Here is a 22,299-nt window from a genome sequence, read left to right on the forward strand (position 1 = left end):
TGAGCCTCTCATGTCTATTTCATTGCCTGACGGAAAACGGAGCGACCTTGGGGGGAAACGGAGAGCCCCTCGCAGCCCTGGCCACGCCGAAGAGGCGGACGGGTCGCTCGAGGGTTTCTTCTGAAGGCGGGTCGCCTGAACTCTGGCGCAACGCCAAACAGGCAAGGTTCTCGGACGGTCGGACGACTAGGAAAAGCCCCCCGGGAAGCGTCGGCGGTGGGAAGGAGGGCCTCGGCTGCTGGTGACGTCACTGCGGGGCGACGAGAGCCCCGAAGAGACGGAAGAGCGCCGTGCAGGAGGAAAGCAGCGCCCTGAGAGCGTAAGTGGCTCCCCTTCGTGCCAGGGGAGGAGGAGGGCCCCGAAGAACCCGACTGTGCTCCCTCCCTCTCCGGCTGGGGCATGTTTAAGGTTTCGCTTCGTGGCAGACAGAAATCCGCTGGGAGAGTATCTTGCTGGGAGAGAACTCACCGGTGTAATTTCTACCTGCTCTGTCGCCATTGTAGAAGTGGCCTTTCCCACTGAGGGAGACAGGCGATCCTGCTGTCGCTGCTTGAAGAGGGGAGCTTCGAAAGGGGAAGAATATGGGCTTGGATTCCTCTAGGCTGGCGTTTCTTAAGCTTTTTCTTCTCAGGACCCCTTCCCACTTTTAAAAATCATGGAGGACCCCCAAGGAGCTTTGGTTTGTATGGGTTATATTGATCGATATTTGCCATATTCAAAATTACAATTAATGCATTCATAGAATACAGGTAGTCCTTGCTTAGCGATTGCCTTGTTTAGTGACCATTTGAGGTTACAACAGTGCTCAAACAACTTAGCGACCAGTCCTCACATTTATGACCTTTGTAGCAGCTCTCTCCTCTTGTTTACTTGTTGTTGTTTAGTCGTTAAGTTGTGTCCGACTCTTCGTGACCCCATGAACCATATCGCGCCAGGCCTTCCTGTCCTTCACTGCCTCCCTGAGTTTGCTCAGTTTCATGCTCATTGCTTCAGTGATGCTATCTAACCATCTCATCCTCTGCCGTCCTCTTCTCCTTTTGCCTTCAATCTTTCCCAGCATCAGGGTCTTTTCCAAAGAGTCCTCTCTTCGCATTAGGTGACCAAAGTATCTGAGCTTGAGCTTCATTATCGATCCTTCCAATGAGCAATCAGGGTTGATTTCCTTTAAGATTGACTGGTTTGACCTCCTAGCAGTCCAGGGGACTCTCAAGAGTCTTCTCCAGCACCACAGTTCAAAGGCATCAATTCTTTGGCGCTCAGCCTTCTTTATGGTCCAGCTCTCACAGCCATACATTACTACTGGAAAAACCATAGCTTTGACTATGCGGATCTTTGTCGGCAAGGTGACGTCTCTGCTTTTTAATATGCTATCTAGGTTTGCCATAGCTTTCCTCCCAAGGAGCAAGCGTCTTTTAATTTCATGGCTGCAGTCTCCGTCTGCGGTGATCTTGGAGCCCAAATAAATGAAGTCTGTTATTGCTTCCATTTCTACCCCTTCTATTTGCCAGGAATTGATGGGTCCAGATGCCATGATCTTAGTTTTTTTAATGTTGAGTTTCAAGCCGGCTTTCGCACTCTCCTCTTTCACCCTCATCAAGAGGCTCTTTAGTTCTTCTTCACTTTCTGCCATTAGGGTGGTATCGTCTGCATATCTGAGGTTATTGATGATTCTCCCTGCAATCTTAATTCTGGCTTGTGATTCTTCCAGCCTGGCATTTCTCATGATGTACTCTGCATATAGGTTAAATAAGCGGGGTGACAGTATACAGCCTTGTCGTACTCCTTTCCCTATTTTGAACCAATCGGTTGTTCCGTGACTGGTTCTAACTGTTGTTTCTTGGCCTGCATACAGATTTCTCAGGAGACAGGTAAGGTGGTCTGGTACTCCCATCTCTTTAAGAATTTGCCACAGTTTGTTGTGATCCACACAATCAAAGGCTTTTGCATAGTCAATGAAGCAGAAGTAGATATTTTTCTGGAACTCTTGTGCTTTCTCCATGATCCAGCGAATGTTGGCAATTTGATCTCTAGTTCCTCTGCCTCTTCGAAACCCAGCTTGTACATCCGGTAGTTCTCGGTTCATGTATTGCTGAAGCCTAGCTTGTAGGATTTTGAGCATAACCTTGCTAGCATGTGAAATGAGTGCAATTGTGCGATAGTTTGAGCATTCTTTGGCATTGCCCTTCTTTGGAATTGGAACATAAACTGACCTTTTCCAATCCCGTGGCCACTGTTGCGTTTTCCAAACTTGCTGGCATATTGAGTGCAGCACTTTAACACCATCGTCTTTTAGTATTTTAAATAACTCAGCTGGAATACTGTCATCTGCACTAGCTTTGTTCTTAGCAATGCTTCCTAAGGCCCACTTGACTTCACTCTCTAGGATGTCTGGCTCAAGGTCAGTGATCACACCAGCGTGGACATCGGGGACATTAAGATCTTTCTTGTATAGTTCTTCTGTGTATTCTTGCCACCTCTTCTTAATCTCTTCTGCTTCTGTTAGGTCCCTGCCTTTTTTGTCCTTTATCATGCCCATCTTTGCACTAAACGTTCCTTTCATATCTCCAATTTTCTTGTAGAGATCTCTAGTCTTCCCCATTCTATTGTTTTCCTTGATTTCTTTGCATTGTTCATTTAAGGCGGCCTTCTTATCTCTCCTTGCTATTCTCTGGAAATCTGCATTCAGTTGCTTATATCTTTCCCTTTCACCCTTGCTTTTCGCATTCCTTCTTTCCACAGCTATTTGTAAAGCCTCATCAGACAGCCATTTTGCTTTCTTGCATTTTTTTTCCTTTGGGATGGTTTTAGTTGCTGCCTCCTGTACAATGTTACGGACCTCCGTCCATAGATCTTCAGGCACTCTGTCTACCAAATCTAATCCTCTAAATCTATTCATCACCTTCACTGTGTACTCACAAGGAATATGATCTAAATCATACCTGAGTGGTCTAGTGGTTTTCCCTACATTCTTCAATTTAAGCCTAAATTTTGCAGTAAGAAGCTCATGATCCTCAAGGAAAAAGAGAAGGAACCCCAGTTCAGCTGAAGCAAGTAGCAAAAAGCAGAGGAAAACTGAAGTAAAATCCTGAGCTCAGTCATGATTGCATGATTATCAGTTAGCAATCGCTTTGCTTAACGACCGAGTTGCCGGTCCCAATTGCAGTTGCTAAATGAGGACTACCTGTATTTATTTACTGAATCATGTAAAAATAACAATATTAAATCCATTAGATATTAATATAAATAAAATATTTTTCATGAAAAGAACATGTTTTTAACACATAAAAAAACAATACAGTATCATTGTTTTAAAATTTTGCAAATATCTTCAATATCTGGCAAATAATTTTGATTTCCCAGACCCCTGAGAGGACCTTGGAGGACCTCACTTTAAGAAACACTGCTCTTGGCCAGCCTTCCCAAGCCAAGTGTTGGGAATATCGCAAAAAGAATTTGCAGCCCATTGTGAACAATTCTGGGGATTTGGAGCTATGATTCCAAAACATCAGGAGGAGGGCTGTTCTAGGGAACTAGAAAGATATGTGTGTGTTAATAATTGATCTAATTGGGTAAAATAAAAGGCGACAAGATGTGATCCACACAGGATGGCATTATTCTTTTTGCTGGAATAACTGTTTTTAAAGGAACAGTTTCCTTAGGGCAGTGTTTCTCAAAGTGTGGTCCTAGGACCCCTGGGGATCCCCCAAGACCCACTTAGGGGTCCAGGAAATCAAAATTATTGGCCAGCCCTATGTTGAAAAATATTACAATATTAAAATCCCATTAAACAATTGTGAGAAGCAATAGTGGCAGTGAATGCGTTGAAATTAATTTTTAATATGGTAAATATTGATAAATATAACCCATACAAACAAAAGCTCTTTTGGGGTCCTCCATCATTTTTAAGTGGGAAGGGGTCCTGAGGGAAAAAGGTTTAAGAAACACTGCCTTAGGGTTTAGTTTGAATAGCTGTGTATAGGATCTCACTGTCCTAGGTCTCCTACTGACATTTTTATGCCACCCCTTTCATTAGGTTTCTCCCACATCAGACTATACATACATCTCAGCTATGTTTCTTCTGCAGATTCTTTTTCCTTTTCGAAGAGATGCCCAAGGTGAAGAGGAGCAGAAAACCTCCTCCAGATGGCTGGGAATTGATTGAACCAACCTTAGATGAACTGGATCAAAAAATGAGAGAAGGTGAGACACACAGTGAGGCTGGCTAGGCTGTGTGCCTCAAGTGATCTGATGAGACATTTCTCACATCAGATCACTTGATGCTCTGACTTCAGTGATAGGAAAGATCCATGATGTCACGTTAGTGATAGATCAGATCTGTGCATAGGCTTCATGTTCAGCTAGTTGCTGAAATTAGGCCATTTTTCTAATGTGATGACTAAAAATGTGTCCATGTGTCCCTTTTTGTTTGAGAGCCAATTTGGTCTAGTGGTGAAGGCACCAGGCTAGAAAGCAGAAGACGGTGAGTTCTAGTCCTGCCTCAGGAGTGAAAGCCAGCTGGGTGACTCTGGGCCAGTCATTCTCTCTCAGCCCAACTCACCTCACAGGGTGGTTGTTGTGGGGAAAATAGGAGGAGGAAAGAGTATTAGGTATGTTCACCGCCTTGAGTGTTCTGTGCCTTTTTCCTCCTCAGCTGAGACCGAACCACATGAAGGGAAAAGGAAAGTGGAATCTCTTTGGCCCATCTTCAGAATTCATCATCAGAAAACACGCTATATTTTTGATCTCTTCTATAAAAGGAAAGCCATTAGTAGAGGTAAGACAGTCGGCAATTTGATCTGAGTGAATAGACCTTGTCTTTTTGTTGCGTGCGGGAAAAATAAAGTTGTCAGCCCTTCGAGGTAGGCCAAGTCAGGAAACAGACCACACAAAGAATACTGGAACTCTGTTGTTATGGGATATTATAACAGAATCTTGAAAGCTTGGCAGAAATTCTCTGTATCTCCTCCAAAGAAAATCAAGGTGGGGCAATCTTGAGTTTCTTTCTCATTTCCTTCTTCAAGGCCATTTAATACTCCTTTACCGTTCATCTTTCTCTTTCCAGATTCTAGCCCATTCAGTCAGAAAGACATATTAACCCTTTCATTTATATTTGCCCTGTATAGAGTTGTACGAATATTGTATCAAAGAAGGTTACGCGGACAAAAACCTGATTGCAAAGTGGAAGAAACAAGGGTATGAAAACCTCTGCTGCTTACGTTGCATCCAGACCCGCGATACCAATTTTGGAACCAACTGCATCTGTAGGGTGCCCAAAAGTAAACTGGAAGTGGTAAGGAATGTTGTTTTAAGTCGTTGTAGCAATTCTTTTGGTATCGACTTTCTTCCCCCCTTCTGTGCATATTCAGAGGCCCAATCATGCATAAATAGTGAAAATACAGCTTTTGAAATTCTCATCCTATAAAAAATATCCCCGCTCTAAAATCAAGTTTTCTCAGCCTGGGAATCCTCTTTTTTCTACCTCTTGCATTACCTTACAGTTTGATCCTTTTCAATTCACACATTGGTTTTGTTCAACAGGGGAGAATAATTGAGTGTACTCACTGTGGTTGTAGAGGCTGTTCTGGATGAAGCATTCTTCAAAAGCAACCCCCTTTTCAGAGGTTCTAAGGGACTGTTTACCATCAAGGACTGCTCATAAGAACTATTTTTTCACAACAAGCCTGCCGTAAGATGATTCCCTTTGCATCCCGAAATAGAATAACTGAATGTGTAAACGCAGTAGTGTGTTTTGATGTCCTGTGTAGTCATTGTATTTTAAAATAAAGTCTTGCCTACTTCTCCCAAATGATGATGAGCATAATTCTGTGATTTTGTAATTATTTTTATGCACCAGTTCTACCAATAAAGGGTTAATTAAGTACTTCTTTATCCTCCAGTGACTTGGAAATATTGGGGTCGCTAATACATAATGATCACTAGTGAATATTACAGGATTCATGGGACTCAACAACTCCCATTTCAAATACAGAAATCAGGGAGTTGAAAAGTATTGTATGCCATCTTAAAAAACTAACGGTCACTTTGAAGTTCCATGAACATTTGTATGACTACTGCTGGATAGTGAGAGGATAGAAAATACCCTTTACTTTGGGAATCTTTACTGAACCCAAACTTTATTTAATTTCCAAACATTTACCTGTGGTATATACCACACAGTGAAGTTTATGTGGTCCGTTCAGTCTTCTCTGTCGATATTCAAGGAAAACACGGCAGCAAATGTTGTTCCGTGGTACCTGTACTGCTTCACAATTTTGGGTTCTAAATATTTTCCTTTGAAGAGTTATAACATTTAATAGTTACGTGTCATAGAAATGGCTTTAGAAAGAGATGAGGGATCTGCTCAATCACTATAAAACAAGAATAAACTTAAATTTCCTTTGGAGTGGGAACATGATGCTAGATCTGTAACAAGAATAGAAAAGCATAATTTATTAGGACAGTATATTGCTAAGTATACTGCTAGATCTTGTTTTTGTTCCAGATAAGTTTGGGCTGCAATTGTATATACACCTAGGGGTCTATTTGAGCTTGAGGTGAACAGATGTCCATAGAATTAGCAGTTTAAAAAATGTGCCAGTATCACAACTGATCATCATTATGAACTGTCAACAATAACTCTTTTATTTTTTCTCCTGGCTATCGTGGTCTTGTTCCAGCCCTGTGCTATCTTTGCTTTGTGCCAACTTCTTGTTTCTGTAATTTGCCCAAGGATGTGGTGTTTCTTCTCCTGGCATCCATTTAAGCCAGCGGAAATAGAAAGCTCGGAAGCCATCAATTTTCTCTAGATAACGGTCCCTTTTCTGGTACTGTGAGAAGAAAACAAATGGGAGTTATTAAAAACATACCTTGTATCAAGACAGAGAGGATGGCATGAGCTGGTGTTAAACTCTCACCAGAATCAATATAATTTAGAAGCACTATTCTACATCCAATTGTTTCTGGCATATCGTCTAGGTTCTTGGACAAAGACATACAGGTAGTCCTCAACTTACGACCATTCATTTAATGACCAAAGTTATGACAGCACTGAAAAAAGTGACTTATGACCAACCCTCGCACTTAATGACTGTTACAGTGTCCTTGTAGTCATGTGATCAAAATTCAGGTGTTTGGCAACCGGCATATATTTACGACAGTTGCAGCGTCTCAGGGTCACATAATTGCCATTTGCAACCTTCCCAGGGGGCTTCTGACAAGCAAAGTCAATGGGGGAAGCCAGATTTGCTTAATGATCACAAGATTTGCTTAACAACTGCAGCAAAAAAGGTGGTAAAATTGGGCACGACTCACTTAACAACCTCACTGCTTAGCAAGGGAAGTTCTGAGCCCAACTGTGGTCGTAAGTTGAGGACTACCTGTAGAGTTTCAGGCTTATAGGCCTGACTTTGTTTTCAAAGTCCCCCAACTGGAATGAGGTCTAAGTAAAGATTCCTGGGATTCAAGTTTAACTCCTAGTAATTTCATGGAGAATGCCATGTAGTTCCTCTGCTATCTTCTGCGGTCTCTCATCTGGCTATTAACCATGTCTGAGCTCTTTGAGATTAGCCATGCTTGGCTAAGTGCTGCCACCTAGATGTGCAAATGTGGCATTATAATTCATAAAGGGGCACTAAATTGCAGAGAAGCAGCATTTCTGAACACAGGCTCCCTCCAGGAATCTCTTTTTACCATACAGAATTGGAGCAGGGCCCCAAATCTAGCTTCTCTCCAAAGATTCCTTGATTCCAATAACCTCATTTAGCAATTGAAAGACTTTGCTTCTGTTCAACCACGAAGTGGGATGGGCTAAGGTGGGAGATGAAACTTTTGCTGACCCAGCACGAGTCACCCCAGAGAACCCATTCTACTTCTAGCCCACGTCTGGTGCAGGACACAGCACGAGTGCAACGAGCATGTGCAAGAGTGCTAGAACTGGTGATGATGGGCCATCGAGTCAGCATCACTTAGCTGCATGGATAAAGGCGTGAATGGGATTTTCTTTGGAGGTGGAGCTTAAAGTGGGCATTTCACTTCCCAAGTAAAATATGCTTAACTTAGTTTCAGTGTTCATGCCAACTTAACGCCTTCCAAACCCTTTACATAAAGTTTACGTTTCTAACTTTTTAGGCGTGGCTTAAACCAGCTCAAGGCAAGTTTACGCAAACAAAGAAGTAGAGGATATCTTACCTTATCAAAATTAGGAGGATACTGGGCTGCAAACTCCAGCTGGTTAATAATAATTTCATTTGGAGCAACCTGATTCCTGCTCATGTCTTTTAGGATCTCTATGAGGTAAGTGTAATGGAGTCTCTTCACGGCTGCGTTTATAAGTGCGCCGTAGATCTGCACATTGGGTTTTATGCCAGATCGCTGAAACAAATAAATAAAAAGTCCTGAAACTGAGGCAAAGACAGTTGTGAAGAAGGGACGTACCGGTCTCTGTAGGAATCTAGGCAAAGAGGGAGGAGTTGACAAACATTTATACACAAAAGATTACTGCCTCAAAATTTTCAATTCACAGCATGTTAAAAAAAGCAACACCTCAGAGGTGGGTTATCTACCCCAGGCTTTGGAGCCCTGTGACTGGTTTTCCCCTTCCCCTTCCAGGAAATTATCTGAATCTCGGTCCTGGAATGGTTTACATTTTTTAAAAAAGAAGGAATGAGGGGAGGGAAATCACACCAAGTGCAGCTGACCAGAAGAGCTGACTGCTCTAGCTTGCAGCCAGGACAAGTACTTAAAAGCAAGGCCAAGTAGATTAGATCTACTAACGTTAATAAAAAGTTTTAGTTCTTGCAGGCCTCAACGTGGCTCTCTACCAGCAGCCCCAAAAGTTATAGAAGCTAAATTCCTTTGTACCTTCATGTCTGACAGCAACTGCGTTCCATCTTCCTTTCTGCGGCAGGCAATGGCTAAGTTACAAAATGTATATAGATCTGGTGAAACTCCTTTCTTCAACATTAAAGGCAACCAGCCCTGTAAAATGAAAAGACATTAAGCAAGGCCGTACACATTCCCCCAAAGCTGCAATAACTACAGATTAAGCTAATGTTTCTTGCATATCATCGTAGCCCCCAAAGTTTGCCTAAAAAATAAAGCAGGAATGAAAAGTGTTACAAAGTTCTTACAAAGCTGAATTTGGCTAATGTGGCGCTCCCACCCATACGGTGATGATCTTACCTTTGCCCCCTCCAGATCAGTCCTCTTGCTCTTTTTTCTGATCAAGGTATTGAAAAAAGCTACGTTTGGTTTCACGCTATTTTCCTCCATGACAGTCAACAAAGACGCTTCTGACGGGCTGTCGGGCTCTACATTTTCAGCTAGCAATATGAACGTCCTAATATTTCCTGCCACCTTGTCATCCTTCATTTTCTTTAAGAAACCTTCCATGTTTCCCATCAGAGCTAGTCGATCAGCGGGTGTTGCCACAGTCCCTAATGAAATCACGTTGGGACCTGGGCTCTGCAGATCCAGCAAGTTGGGGAACGGAAAGGTAGGCTCCGAGAAAGAGTTTTCTTCTGCTGACTCCGGAACCAACTGGTTCTGATCAGAGATCACCAAACTCCTGTCCGTAACGCAGCCTGATAGATCAGAGCTATCGCTTGTCTTTGGCTTTGTACAGTCCTTGGTACTATCCCTGTTTCCATCATGTTTCTCAGTTTTTGTGTCGTTTTCTGGGAACATACGTTTTTCCAGGGCTTCGACATTCAACGACACTAAAGCCGGAACATTACCTCTTTTTCTTCTCCGATCCTTCGTTCCTTGCTCCCTGCCAGAATTCAGCCTCAGGATCGTTGGGCGTTCCTCTGAGGGTCCTAGTAACAGTTTAGAAGCCACACCGGGGTCACCAAGGCCGCAGTATTTGGCAGCCGTAAGCATCAAATTGTAAGTGTACTGATCGGGTTTTAGGTTCAGCTTTGCCATCTGCTGCCAAACCTGGTTCAAAAAAACCAGTACTGATCATTAACTGATGCACACTCATTCTAGACAATTAGAAAAGTTACTGCCCAAATGGAAATAAAAAGATGTAACCGCAATCTCAACATCCTTATACTACAGGGAGATTTATTTACTTTTATAGAAAAAAACGCATATATGCCGCCCACTCCAAAGGTGATGAGACAGAACCAGCCCAACGCAACTCCCTATTTAAAAAGCGGTAAACAAAATTCCCCGTAATAAAGTCGGGAAAGGGAGCACAGGCCCACCACCTGGACCAAAAGCCCCTCCGAACGTGGTCTTAACCAGCTTGGGGGAAGCCCTCAGATCTCAGGAGGCAAGTGGTTCCAAAGCGTCCGTGTGGGTGGGAAGGTTGCCATCAGTGCAGAGACACACCCTTGGGTCTCCACTCCCTTCATCTCATGCAGGGTGGAGACCTTCCGACCTCCAGCGATAGACAAACAAGACAGGCTAAATCTGGATCAAGAAGACATTTCTCTGCCGTGTAGGGTTTTATAGGTCCAAACCAACACTCAGAATTGGACCTGGGAACTTAATAGTAACAAATGGAGTGACTGAAGCTCAGATGATACGCTGCTAATCCTGAAGTAACAGCGTACTAAATTATTTGCAGAATTTAGCGTATTTGGTTTGGTTTCCTTCCAAAGACAGCCCCCTTGAATCCCCAAAGCCCCTTCTGCATAATAAACTGGAATTTTCAATCCATTTCAACATCTCCTTCCTGGATGATTCTACCTCACGCAACAATAAACTATAAGATATCCCAATGTACAGATTTATATTAAGGGGGTTTTCTCTTTGATTGTGCTTGCAAGATTAATAACGTAATGGATAAATGCATTAGAGGAAAAAAAAGCACAACGTGACACCTTAAGAGAAATAGCTTCAGCCAATGAAAGGGGAGAAAGAGCTTGGTTTGTTCCCACCATGGGAAGGGAGCAAAAAGCAGAAAGCAGACCTGCAAAGCGTAACGGAACCCGTTCTCCTTGTCGTTTATGCATCCCATGAGCAGAACGTTGAAAGTATCCGTGGTGATTTGATGGCCCTTTCCCACCATTTCCTGAGAAAAGGCAAGTATTCCATCATTAATTTTCAATGCAAAGATGTAACAACCGATCAGCTGTTCTGTAATCCAAATACAAAATTTCCAGAAAACAGATCTCTAGAAATTTGCCACGACATTTTTAAGAACTAAGGATGTGTTCTTTTGCTGAGGTCACCTGGAGAGCTGCAGAAACCAATCTGTCTTAGGCAACAAAATACATCCTGTGACTGGTTTCACCTACTGTACTAAACCATCATACACTTTATCTGGTTTTGGCTTAATGTGTTGTGTGAACTAGGCACTACCTTTTATAAACCTGATATATGGCTGTACAGCAACGTGTGAATCCTGCCATAGTCTAAATCTTGTGAAGACTGGAAAAAGTCTTCTAGGATTCCAGCATCCATTTCTTTGCAAACAAACAGGAGCTTCTGTTCTGTTGTTTATACAGGCTATTCCAAGGCAGGTGAAACAACAGTGAATACCAAGGGATACATTTCATAACAATTTTCCCAGCTGCAACCTCAGAAATTCCTGTTGACATTTGTGGAACATAATGACACTGCTTAATTATGGCCCTAATTGCCCAGAGTCGCTGGGAGTCAGGCGGCATATGAATTTAATAAATTATTATTATGGAAGATTCATGTCCTATTTTGAATATCAATATGAGGTTTCTAAGGCAGCTGATAGATACAACTTTACAAACAGACCTAGACAGTCATAAATTTATACCAACCCATCCTTTTTTACCTTTAGTACATCAAAGCACATGTGGAGATCTGAACACAGAGCACAGACTTTCAACAAAGCGCGGTATGCAATTGGATTCAACTCCACGCCTTTTTGTATCAGTTGCTGTCGTAACTTAAGTGCACTCTGCAGACCGCTGTCTCTCCAGGGTGACTCCGCGCAGGCATTGAACAGGGCTGTGTATGTGGCAAGGGTTGGTGTCAGGTCTCGCTTTTTCATCTGCCTCCCAATAATGTAACAAGATAAAAGCTTAATAGAGAAAAACACTAAAGCAATCTGTCGTCTTTGCGACAGATTATACATCATTTAGAATGAACGGGGTGCTTTCAAACTATTGATCAGAACGAGTGTAAGTTACATTCATAATCTTATAAATGGCTGCTGTGCGAGAATACTGTGAAGACTTCCTCTAGAGGAGTGTTTCTCAATCTTGACAGCTCTAAGATGTATGGACCTTTAACTCCCAGAATTCCCCAGCCAGATTTGTAGTGTTATTTAGGACATATATGAGGAAGCATCAGTGGGAAATCAAAATCAATTAGGTTTCCAATTGGACTGGATCCAGCCAATCGCTGATTTAAACCTGCCATTTGTTCTTATTCATTTAAACCAACCCCCCATCTCACAGAAATTCCCTTTGAAAGAAATTTAGCTTGCGGTATTTACATCATTGTAGAGCCTGAAGGCCTTCTTCAGGTAGCCAACCCTGCCGCATCCACCAATCAGCACGGTGTAGTTGCGCTCCTCTGGCCAGAGACGTTTTTCCTTCAGCATTTGTACCTCAAACAGATCTAGGGCCTCTGCCAGCTACAGAGGAGACAGTTAGGAAGAGGGTTAACTGTGGAGCCCCACAAAGGTGGACAAGTTCAAGGAAGTCAAAACTACACAGACTGCAGTAATGCAAATCCGGGGTACATGTAGTGAATTCATTAAGCCAGAGTCTCTCTGAACGACTTGAAATGTTTCTTCTCACTACCTAGGCTTAACTACCACTGATCAGATAAGCTACCAATGGATTGGCCTTCAATCTTTTGATCATTTCCTTTATTCTCCCTTCCATTTCTTTCCCAGCCTCCCCACCATCTCTCCTATTAACTTTTTAAGACCTGGAAGCAACCATGTACACACATGCAATCTTTCAATTATTGTGTAAAATGGCTGAACCATCACATCCTGGGTCTTTAGCTGGTGGCTCGGAACCACTGTATGGACTCCTGGCCAACCAAAGTTGAATTGAAACGTTCCCATTATCACCACAGAAATACAGGAATAAAAATTAAGAAGCAAGTCCTCCAGTGCATGGATGGGCTAAAGGTAGATTCCAGGTTTGAAAAGATTAGAGATGACTGTGTTAGATAGCATAAGGAGATCCCTCTCTATTTTATCTTTTTGAACTCTGTGCCGTACTAACGTACAAGTCACAATTCGCATACAGGAGGGTTGCTGACCTTGCTGACGAGAGATCAAGGCAGTTATAATCCGATGCATCTAACAGACTCTCAAGTGAAGAGAAGCCAACAGCCTTCTCTAGAATTTCCAGAAAATATATTTTCTGCTACCTATTTTTAACTGGAGATTTAAGGCACTGATTTTTTCCTCCCTCCTGCAAGTAGGTTCTCAATCCTCATTCACCCTATAGGGTAGACTAGACTAAGAAACCAATGCCTGATTGTTGCCTTGGGAACAGATCTTCCCCCTGTCCTCCAAGGCCATTCTCTATGCCCTCTACACCCCATCTCTTAAAAAAGGAAAGAAAAACATAGCCAAGGAAATGACCTTATTTTCCTTTATCAATGCCTTGCACTGCAAAAAATACCAGTACGGGGTATTCCTTCGACCTTGTCTCGGTTTTATTTCTGGCTCCTCCTCATCCTCATCTTCAGTTTGAAGCTGTAAGTTGTGAAAATCAGCCGAAGTTGCACGAAAAAAGCGCCTGGAAGAATATTTCTGAGTCAACAGCCCAAAGCTTTCATCAGCATCAAATTTCTCCTCTTCCTCCTCTTCTTTAGGAAGCACTTCTGACGAGCTGCCCATCTCTTTCAAATCTCGGTTGTGCAACTTGTAGACGGCCAGGGATGTGGTAATAAGCCTCCGGTCCAGAAAACCTGTGGATTGTGGGCTTTGGGGCCATATCAGTTTTTTTCCAGGAACGGCTCTTAAACTGTGTACGGAACAAAGCCAAGGACAGGCAGAACCTCTTTGGGTAAATGCTGCAGAAAAGTGACGGCACACCCGCTGAGGAATCATGCTGATCTCGCCTTCCTTTCTCTCATCACCGGACGAGGGAGCTGTACCCTGGAGTCCAGATCCAAGGAATTAGGATTGCAGTTCAAAACAGTGTCACCTGCTTTCCTGGGAGAATCATCCAAAGCAGCATGGAAATATTTTTATTGTGTGAGCCATCCTGCAAATGAAAAAAAAATACATTAAATTAATGTTTAAATTAAAACATTTTTATCAGGCCTCCTCTGACCCTGGTGGGAAAGGCATTGAAAGCCAGGCTCAAGTCCGTCCTCAGTCCAGAAGCAACCTGGGAGGCTTTGGGCCTGTCCCTCGCGCCTTCTCTCTCTTTCTCTCTTTATCGTGGCAGCCTACCCTGCAGGGTTGTTGTTGAGGGGGAAATGGGAGGGAGGAGTGCTATGTGTGACCTCCTGAAGGAAAGGCGGAGCGGATTAATAAATAGATGAAATAATGGTCGAGCGAGTTTGAGATCCCCTCTTGAAGGCGGCCAGCCTCGCCCCAGCCACCCTCACCGGCTCAGTCCGCGCGGCCCTTTCCTCTCGTTCTCCACGCCCACTAGAAGGCGGTACTTCTCCTCAAGGGCGGGACGTCGCACCCCTCGCCCTCCACGGGCGTGTGCGTGGATAGGTCAGTCCATCCCCTTTCCCTCCCTATTGCCCAATCAGAACAGACCTCCTTTTGATTGGCTGGAGGGGGCAGGAAAAGTCCGCCTCCGGGCCTCTTCCTCACGGGCTCGGAGCCGCTCCCCCATTGGCTCAGCGCGGGGGACGACGAGGCACGAGTCCCAGCGTGCCTCGCGCGCGGGGCTGCGTTCCGATTGGTCCAGCCGGTGGCGCGCGCCTCCTCCTCCTCCTCCTCCTCCTCCTCCCCCCGCGCTTCGGCCAGTTTTCCCTCAGGGCTGCTCCCGGCTGAGTTGAGGCGCCTCGCGCGGAGGTCCCGGCTCTTTCACCCCACTTAGTCGGCCTCTCCCCACCGCCGCCATGCAGGAGCTGATCGCCAGCGTGGACCACATCAAGTTCGACTTGGAGATCGCGGTGGAGCAGCAGCTGGGGGCGCAGCCGCTGCCCTTCCCGGGCATGGACAGTACGTGAGGGAGTCCGGGGACGCGAGAGCCTGGCCAGAGGCCTTCCAGCTCGTCAGAGTCCAAGACGGTTTAGGATCCCTAAACTTTCTCCCACCCAAATTGGTTGGAGGACCGTGCCCGTTCATCCCCTGGCCTGGACAGCCTGAAAGACGTGACACTAGAGGGAGGAGGGAGGAGGAGGGAGGAGGAAGAAGCACAAACAGAGATTGAGCAGGAATGGGTTTCTGTCGGGAATTCCCTTTCCTTTGTATAAAGGCATAAATTAAGCCATGACATCCCCAGCCGGCTGGGTGACTTTGGGCCAGTCCCTATCTCTCAGCCCAACCCACCTCACGGAGTTGTGGGAAAAATAGGAGGCAAAAGTCTTAGGTGTGTTCACTGCCTTTATGTAAAAAAAGGCAAGGTAAAAATATAACAATAATAATCTTTTCCTGAAATAATGCCTCACTGGCTGCATTCATGCAACATGCTTAACCAGGTCAGCTGCATCTGCATAGCTTGGTTAGGGGTTTGGGGAGTGGCTAAGTGGGTTGTCTAAATCTAAATGGTTCATGGTTCTTTGTATTGGGTGAACTCCGGACCTGGGATCATTCGGGGACCTGCTCTGGCATGCTGTGTGAACGCAGTTGTTGAGGTCAGTGGGACTTCCAGGTAGAAGACAATGCAGGGAGAGGCAACCTTTGGGTGCCCTCCAGATGTTTGGGATTTTAACCCCCAGAAGTCTCAGCAAGCAGCCAGAACCAAAGGATTTTGACAGTTGTAAGCTAAAATGATTCTTCCCACTGCCATTCCCTCCCCCCCAACACCCAGCGTACCCTTTAAAAGGACAGAGTATTGTCTTCTACAGGATGTGATGCTCCCTGGGCATATACCTATATATGCCTTCTTAATAAAGGGTTGAAAATGCATCCCCAGGTTTGTTAGATATTTCAATAAAGAGGAAATTATTCTATGATGCTTTTGGTTGAAGAATAATACAATTCTTCAGAGAAACTGTAAATGTATTATGATTGGCCTGTGTTCGTGGTCCACACAGACTTATTTAAAAAGAAAAAAAAATCTGGGAAAACCTTTTTTGGATTTCAGTTTGTTACATAGTCGTTAAGGGCACAGAAATATCTAGAAGTGTTTTGAGCTTTTAGAAAATGGCTCTTAAAACATGTTTAGCCATGAACATCTGTCTGTATTTGTCTGCAGTTTGATAGTGTAACTGATCATTAAAAAAATTGCTTAAACTGTAACTGGGGTAACGAGACCTTCATTGTGCATCTTTCTTCACAGAGTCGGGTGCTGCTGTCTGTGATTTTTTTTTAAAGGCAGCTTGTGGGAAAGGTAAGCTATGACTGCAGATATGCTGGAAGGCTGAAAGAGAGGGGAGGAGTTAAAAATTCATCATCTTCTTTATTGTGAATCATTAATTACTTTTTATTTTATCAGTGCATCAGTATATATAGTGCTTTATAGAGAATGTATAGAAAAGGCAGTCCCTTCCCCCAAGATGTATATAAGAGGGATCTCTATCCCATAAATGAACACAGGATGATAAAGTATTATGTAGCCAGAGGATGTGCAAGCAGACTGGCCGCCCAGTTTTCAGGTTACAGGAGTTCCTGATGTTCCATGGGAAGAGAGGAGAAATTGCTTATGAAAAATCCTTTTCATCACCTATATTCAGAGCCTTATTTTTTAAGTCTTATTGGTTTACAAATTGAACTATCAGAATAAAAATCATATGTCAGAAAACTCAAATAATTATTACCTTAAAGAATGGAAACCATTGATGGACTATTTGCAAAATGCAGGCGGGGTGAAGCTTACATGGGGATTTGAAGATTAGATTATAAATGTAATGGGATATGTTTTGACAAAGAATTATTCCTATTTAATGCATTAAAAACTAGCACTTATGATACTCTTATTATTCCTAAGACCAGAGATAGATTGGAAGTTATCTATTTTTCATATCTTTTTTCTTTTTCTTTTACGTTATCTCACCTTTTCTTTTCCTTTTCTTTATAATTTGTATTTTCAATTTTCTTTTTCATTTCTAACTTTTAACCTTGTAATTTTAAAACCCCAATAAAATATTCAAAAAAAAGAATAAAAATCATATGTCAAGATCTCATAGCGTAAGTTTGTCTTAAAACATGGTAACTCTTGGTCATATTGGTCTAGAAGGCTCTGCTGGGGAAAGGTTGAATTTACTGTATGAATACCTTATATTTTTTTAAAAAACATGTAGATCAGCTATTCCCTTGTTGCCTTAACATGTTTCATATCTGCAAATTAAAGCAACATTATAGCATAGAGGTATTTCATATTGATTTCTTACCGTGTTTCATATCTCCTTTTCATATTCCATGGCAGGAGGGATGTGTCCCTTCCGGCACATCAGTGGTGAAAAGACAGTAGTCTGTAAACACTGGTTACGAGGACTGTGCAAGAAAGGGGACCAGTGTGAATTCTTGCATGAGTATGACATGACCAAGATGCCAGAATGTTACTTCTATTCAAAATACGGTAAGGGAAAATGTAATAACGAATTGCTGCTGTTTAAACTTGACTTTTACAGGGGGATGGGCTCCGTAGGTTACCATGGAATGCATTTCATCCACTGTTGTGGCAAACCTTACTGTAATGAGTTTATAATCTCAAGTTATTTGAGACGCTATTGGAGGAAATGAGATTTCAACCCAAAGTGCATTGATTTGTAAGCCAGTCACCTGACTATTATGCTACCATTTGGTGACATTTTGATTAGGGTGTTTTGAATCATGGTAGAGCAAATGATTGCTGTACAGTCAGCCCTGCACTGATTACTGATAATGTGCTTGGCTTTGCTTTTTGATACGATTTTTAATGTTTAAATTACCAGTTTCTTTACACCCCTGCTCAGCGATGTGTACGTGCACAAGATTAGCACATTGCATGTTACATCTCAAAGTGAGTGGTGATGAAAGGTGTCGGTGCTGGTCATAAAGAAAGTGCTTGACTTTCTTAATGCTGCGTAACTGTTCTTGAAACTGGCTTTTCATGACTTGGTGCGCTGAAGCTGGTGATTGTCTGTTGCAGGAGAATGCAGCAACAAGGAGTGTCCATTCTTGCATATTGACCCAGAATCTAAAATCAAAGATTGCCCTTGGTATGACCGAGGTTTTTGTAAACATGGTAGGTATTCAGCTTGTGACTGTTGATAGCTGGGCTGCCTTTGATACACAGACTTGAAGCTTGGCCTTTGATACATGGTAGTAAGGCCAGCTTGCAAAGTCTCACGCTTGACGTTTGGCTCCTTGAAAACTTACCTTCTTCACTTCTGAAGAAAAACTTGTAGTTATACTTGTAGTTATAGAGAATTCAAGCTCTTGCTGCTTGAAAACTTAGAAATCTCAAGTTGCCTTTGGTGAGGTTAGTGTTAGGGGGAAAGACTTGTGTGGCCTGCACGTTCCTTGTGTAACGTCTACATTCGTTGCGTTTTATGTTGTAGGTCCTCTCTGCAGACACAGACACACACGGCGTGTTATTTGTGTGAATTATCTGGTAGGCTTCTGTCCAGAAGGGCCCGCGTGCAAATTCATGCAGTGAGTATGTTCCAGGATCTGTCCTAAAAGTCTCCCCTCACCTTATACTACTAAGCCACGTAGGTGTGCAGTTTTCAGAGAATTCACCTAAATCCTTTCCTAAGTGTCAAGCTCAGGTTTCACGCTGTCTCTTAAACATTCATCCTCAAAATATTTAGCCCAATATTACAGTTTCTGTATCTGTCAAGCAGTATTCCCATTTTCAAGAGGGTATGGCTTCTGTAGCTCAGCTTGAAGTACTCCTGGGAGAATTAGATTCTAATCGTGCTTTTTTTTATCAGCTTGGTCTTCCTATCTTTCCATACGTACATGTTCTTTTTCTTTTGAAAAATAGTCCTCGATTCGAACTTCCCATGGGAACTACAGAGCAACCTCCACTGCCTCCGCCAACACAGCCGCAACAAAAGGTAAGCTAGATCGCTTTTTCAGCTGCCTCAGAAGGTCATTTCCAAAGGTTTCAGACTTATCATCTTTGAACTTACTTTCTTAAAGAGAACCGGGTCTGTCTGAACAGGTGAATTGTACACATTTATTGCTGCTAGAGAGGCTCTTCCTTTTATAGTGGCACTTAATGATTGTGGAGGAGGAGGAGAGGAGTAATTTATCGTGTGCTTTTAACTAAGGGCACTACAAACGTAGGCTAAAACCACAGGTAATACTACAATCAGACTGCCGCAGGATAATAGCGCTGCACAGGAAGACATTACTCACTTAAGGGAAGAGAACATTGGATATGTTTAATATGGGCACATCTCTTCCTGCATACCTAGAGCATTTGAGGTAGAGTTTGAGAGTCCCACCATCTTCAGTTGAATGGTGCTCTTTTTTCGTTGCGGCATTTGTAAAAGCATAGCCAAGAAGAACGTATCTTGGGAGCTGCTTTGGAAGTCTGAGACCCAGAGCTGAGAGAAAAGTTTAAGCATCAACCACTTATCTACGAGCTGGGCTTAGATCAGTGTTGTCCAAACTTGGCCACTTTGAGTGGACTTCAACTCCCAGAATTCCCCAGGCAGCATGGCTGGCTGGGGAATTCTGGGAGTTGAAGTCCACTCATCTTAAAGTGGCCAAGTTTGGACAACACTGGCTTAGATGATGCTCTGATCACTCGGCAGGTCCCAGGACTGCAGACTCATGGGAAGCTCGAAAGGATTCACAACACTGTAAACTTGTCCCGGGGTAGTTTTAGGGAGGTGTGTGGATTACCTTTTGCACCGTGGGCCCAAGTCTGGGGCAACATTCTTCTGATTCTTGTCTGATGTTAGCAGAGATAGCTGCCTCTAAGGTGCTTACCTGTTGTGCGGGCTGTTTTCCCTCTTCAGCAAAGCAATAACACGCCATTACAAAGGTCATCCTCTCTCATCCAGCTGACAAATCAGAACTCTTCTCCCAACCAGCAGAGGACTCCACAGGTCATTGGGGTTATGCAGTCCCAAAACAACAGCATAGGGAACAGAGGCCCACGCCCCCTGGAGCAGGTCACCTGTTATAAGGTAAGGCAAGCTGCCAAGGCTGCGTATTCTTAGGGAATGAAACGTGCAAGGGATTTTGGTATGGGCAGTTCCACCCCCAGCCCTGACTTCTGGAGGTGAGACGGTAACAGACATCATGCTTTCACTGTTTAAAAATTGGATACTCCCTTCTGATTCTAGGAGGTGGAATTTGAGAAATGACTCTCATCTTTGTGAAAAGTGAGAAAAGCATGTGAGATTTTTTTCCTTATTTCTACACAAAGAGGAGGACATTTTAAGAAATCTGTACCATTATAGTCTAATACGGACAATGGGGAATGAAGGCTAGTAATAGAATAGGTTGGAAAGCGTTAGCTTGAAATCATAAATAGATCTTGGGAGAACTGTGTTGTAGGCCATAGCTTTCCCTTGGGTAGTTACTGCAGTGCCAAATTCAGCTGTACGGAGTGTTAAGTTTTCATGGGAAAACCTGCCCATGGACATATATCCCGCCTGTCCAAATACAAACGATGGGGTATAAAACAGCAGCCGTTTATTGATTTATACTACAAGAATATTATTTTGAAAGAGACAAAGCATTGATGCTTCTAACTATGGACCTCCAGAGTGGAGCTACTTTAGAAAAAACCAGAGGTTCTCTATGATTGTGAATATCCAGATTAAACTGTTCATTAAAAGCTTCTAGTTGTATGTACTTTAATAACATTTTTCTCTTCTCCCTAGTGTGGTGAAAAAGGACATTATGCCAACAGATGTACCAAAGGACACTTGGCCTTCCTTAGTGGGCAATGAATCAGCAGACTTTACAGCATTTTTATATATATATTTGGGAGCTGAATTATCTCTAGTGTCATCTTGAACTGTTGAACCACCTTTTTTTATACCGGCACCAAAGGACTGGCCAGTGAAAGGACTACTTGATTTGCAACTACTTTTTTTTTTGGGGGGGGTATTTCCTTGTTTTAATTTTTAAGGCTAGAACTTAGTGCCTGCCCTTGTTCACAGAATGTAATGTGAAAGCAGCCTGAAGAAGCAAACTTAATACACAAGCCTTCTAAAATAAAACATTTGGGATAGGGATTTTTGGTTCAAAACTGTGGAGCTTCTCCTTCAAAAACATTTAGCCTGGAGGTCTTTGTTCTTTCAGCCGTCCTTGGCTATGGCAGAAGATGATAAATATTTGCGTGTGAGCCATTGCCCAGATCCGCTTTGTTTTGCATCTTTGTGCTCCTTGTCTGGGCTGAAGGCTAATTCAAGGTGGAATTAGCGACTCAGCTGCTTGCAGCAGTTCATTTTGTTCAGGAGAAAGAGAGGGGGTCCACTGTGAATTTGCCTGCAGCTATAGCTTCTCTCTGAAGTTTTTTCCTTCTTTTTTTACTGCCATGGTTAGCAGCTGAACAAATGTGGGCAGAAAACTCCAAATTATTAAAAGTGACCTTAGGCTTATGGGAAAACCAAATCTTCTCTTCATTCTGAAAGCAATCTAAAATGTGTGCCAGTACAATGCAATTTTAATGTGCAAAACACATTAAAAAATTACCAAAAGTTCCCTAGGAACAAAATGTTCTGACATCCAAAATTCTCAATTAAAACCCTTTTTCTTAAAATAGAAAACAAAAGCCTAAATTCACCTTAGGAGTAACCTGCAGCCCTCTATAAAAACCCATTCTTTTAAAGACTCTGCTGCAGAACAATATTTTGTCATATCATTGTTTCATTTGGAAGAGAGTTATCAATATGTAATTCCACTCACAAATCTGAATTATTCTGAGAATCTGAATTGGAGTATATTTTCTAGTCACTATGGTGTACCATATTTCCTATGCTCTCAGCTTTCTCCTTTACTCTTTGGAAAGTAAGCTATATGGATTTGAGCCAGTATGATTTCCTTTATAATTATAACAGCTTTATACTGCTAACCTTTCTGTTTGTTCTCAAAAATCATTGTCACTGTAAACAACTAGAGAAGATGGATGTTCATGAGTTAGTGCTAGTGAAGCAAACCCTTCAAACGACAAAGGCAGCAAAATGGCAAAGAATCAGCCTTAAAAAAAAAAGCTTTCGGGTATTGTTCAAAGCTTGGCATTTTTCATCAAGAGAAAAAAGAGACAACTGTACAATTTCAAAAAAGATACATACTAAGTGTGTTTAATATTCTAGATCTTGGTG

The 22,299-nt window shown here is 42.8% G+C and overlaps 3 protein-coding genes across 5 annotated transcripts; 2 read left to right on the plus strand and 1 right to left on the minus strand.

Annotated features, from left to right (window-relative positions):
* Positions 1-88: 88 nt before the first annotated feature.
* Positions 89-5,809, plus strand: BUD31 (BUD31 spliceosome associated protein). The gene is made up of 5 exons (XM_007428245.4): positions 89-319; positions 4,085-4,200; positions 4,652-4,774; positions 5,124-5,290; positions 5,539-5,809. Exons 2-5 carry the CDS (start codon positions 4,107-4,109, stop codon positions 5,587-5,589), a joined length of 435 nt encoding a protein of 144 aa, XP_007428307.1. The 5' UTR covers positions 89-319; positions 4,085-4,106; the 3' UTR covers positions 5,590-5,809.
* An 803-nt stretch (positions 5,810-6,612) lies between these two features.
* PTCD1 (pentatricopeptide repeat domain 1) lies at positions 6,613-14,591 on the minus strand. 2 transcript variants are annotated; one of them, XM_025166678.2, is made up of 9 exons: positions 14,512-14,591; positions 13,535-14,162; positions 12,425-12,565; positions 11,759-11,977; positions 10,919-11,020; positions 9,181-9,936; positions 8,860-8,976; positions 8,188-8,370; positions 6,613-6,827 (listed from the first exon to the last, which is right to left on the minus strand). In XM_025166678.2, exons 2-9 carry the CDS (start codon positions 14,003-14,005, stop codon positions 6,642-6,644), a joined length of 2,175 nt encoding a protein of 724 aa, XP_025022446.2. In that variant the 5' UTR covers positions 14,006-14,162; positions 14,512-14,591; the 3' UTR covers positions 6,613-6,641. The 2 variants fall into 2 exon arrangements, with proteins under 2 accessions (XP_025022446.2, XP_025022447.2); XM_025166679.2 differs by lacking the exon at positions 14,512-14,591 and adding an exon at positions 14,354-14,505.
* Positions 14,592-14,848: 257 nt separating this feature from the next.
* Positions 14,849-22,259, plus strand: CPSF4 (cleavage and polyadenylation specific factor 4). Of its 2 annotated transcripts, none has more exons than XM_007428247.3 (8): positions 14,849-15,082; positions 16,365-16,415; positions 17,451-17,603; positions 18,156-18,251; positions 18,568-18,661; positions 18,996-19,068; positions 20,026-20,151; positions 20,854-22,259. In XM_007428247.3, the coding sequence occupies exons 1-8, from the start codon at positions 14,980-14,982 to the stop codon at positions 20,920-20,922; spliced, it is 765 nt and encodes a 254-aa protein (XP_007428309.1). In that variant the 5' UTR covers positions 14,849-14,979; the 3' UTR covers positions 20,923-22,259. The 2 variants fall into 2 exon arrangements, with proteins under 2 accessions (XP_007428309.1, XP_007428308.1); XM_007428246.3 differs by having other exon boundaries at positions 14,851-15,082; positions 19,981-20,151.
* The last annotated feature ends 40 nt before the right edge of the window (positions 22,260-22,299 follow it).

This window comes from Python bivittatus, unplaced genomic scaffold, assembly GCF_059951505.1.
Source record: "Python bivittatus isolate LINGU-HERP-01145 unplaced genomic scaffold, Pbiv_v1 ctg000560_np1212, whole genome shotgun sequence".
Taxonomy (NCBI): Eukaryota; Metazoa; Chordata; class Lepidosauria; order Squamata; family Pythonidae; genus Python; species Python bivittatus.

Excerpts from the sequence above, each read along its gene's own strand:
- BUD31 (XM_007428245.4), top strand. The coding sequence starts at position 4,107 with ATGCCCAAGGTGAAGAGGAGCAGAAAACCTCCTCCAGATGGCTGGGAA. Across the intron at positions 4,201-4,651 it reads GGATCAAAAAATGAGAGAAG|CTGAGACCGAACCACATGAA; the intron begins GTGAGACACACA and ends TTTCCTCCTCAG. Across the intron at positions 4,775-5,123 it reads AAGGAAAGCCATTAGTAGAG|AGTTGTACGAATATTGTATC; the intron begins GTAAGACAGTCG and ends TGCCCTGTATAG.
- CPSF4 (XM_007428246.3), top strand. The coding sequence starts at position 14,980 with ATGCAGGAGCTGATCGCCAGCGTGGACCACATCAAGTTCGACTTGGAG. Across the intron at positions 18,662-18,995 it reads CCCGCGTGCAAATTCATGCA|TCCTCGATTCGAACTTCCCA; the intron begins GTGAGTATGTTC and ends TTTGAAAAATAG. Across the intron at positions 19,069-19,980 it reads CAACACAGCCGCAACAAAAG|CAAAGCAATAACACGCCATT; the intron begins GTAAGCTAGATC and ends TTCCCTCTTCAG.
- PTCD1 (XM_025166678.2), bottom strand. The coding sequence starts at position 14,005 with ATGATTCCTCAGCGGGTGTGCCGTCACTTTTCTGCAGCATTTACCCAA. Across the intron at positions 8,977-9,180 it reads CTGATCTGGAGGGGGCAAAG|GGCTGGTTGCCTTTAATGTT; the intron begins GTAAGATCATCA and ends TTCATTTTACAG. Across the intron at positions 6,828-8,187 it reads ATCCTCCTAATTTTGATAAG|TACCAGAAAAGGGACCGTTA; the intron begins GTAAGATATCCT and ends TTCTTCTCACAG.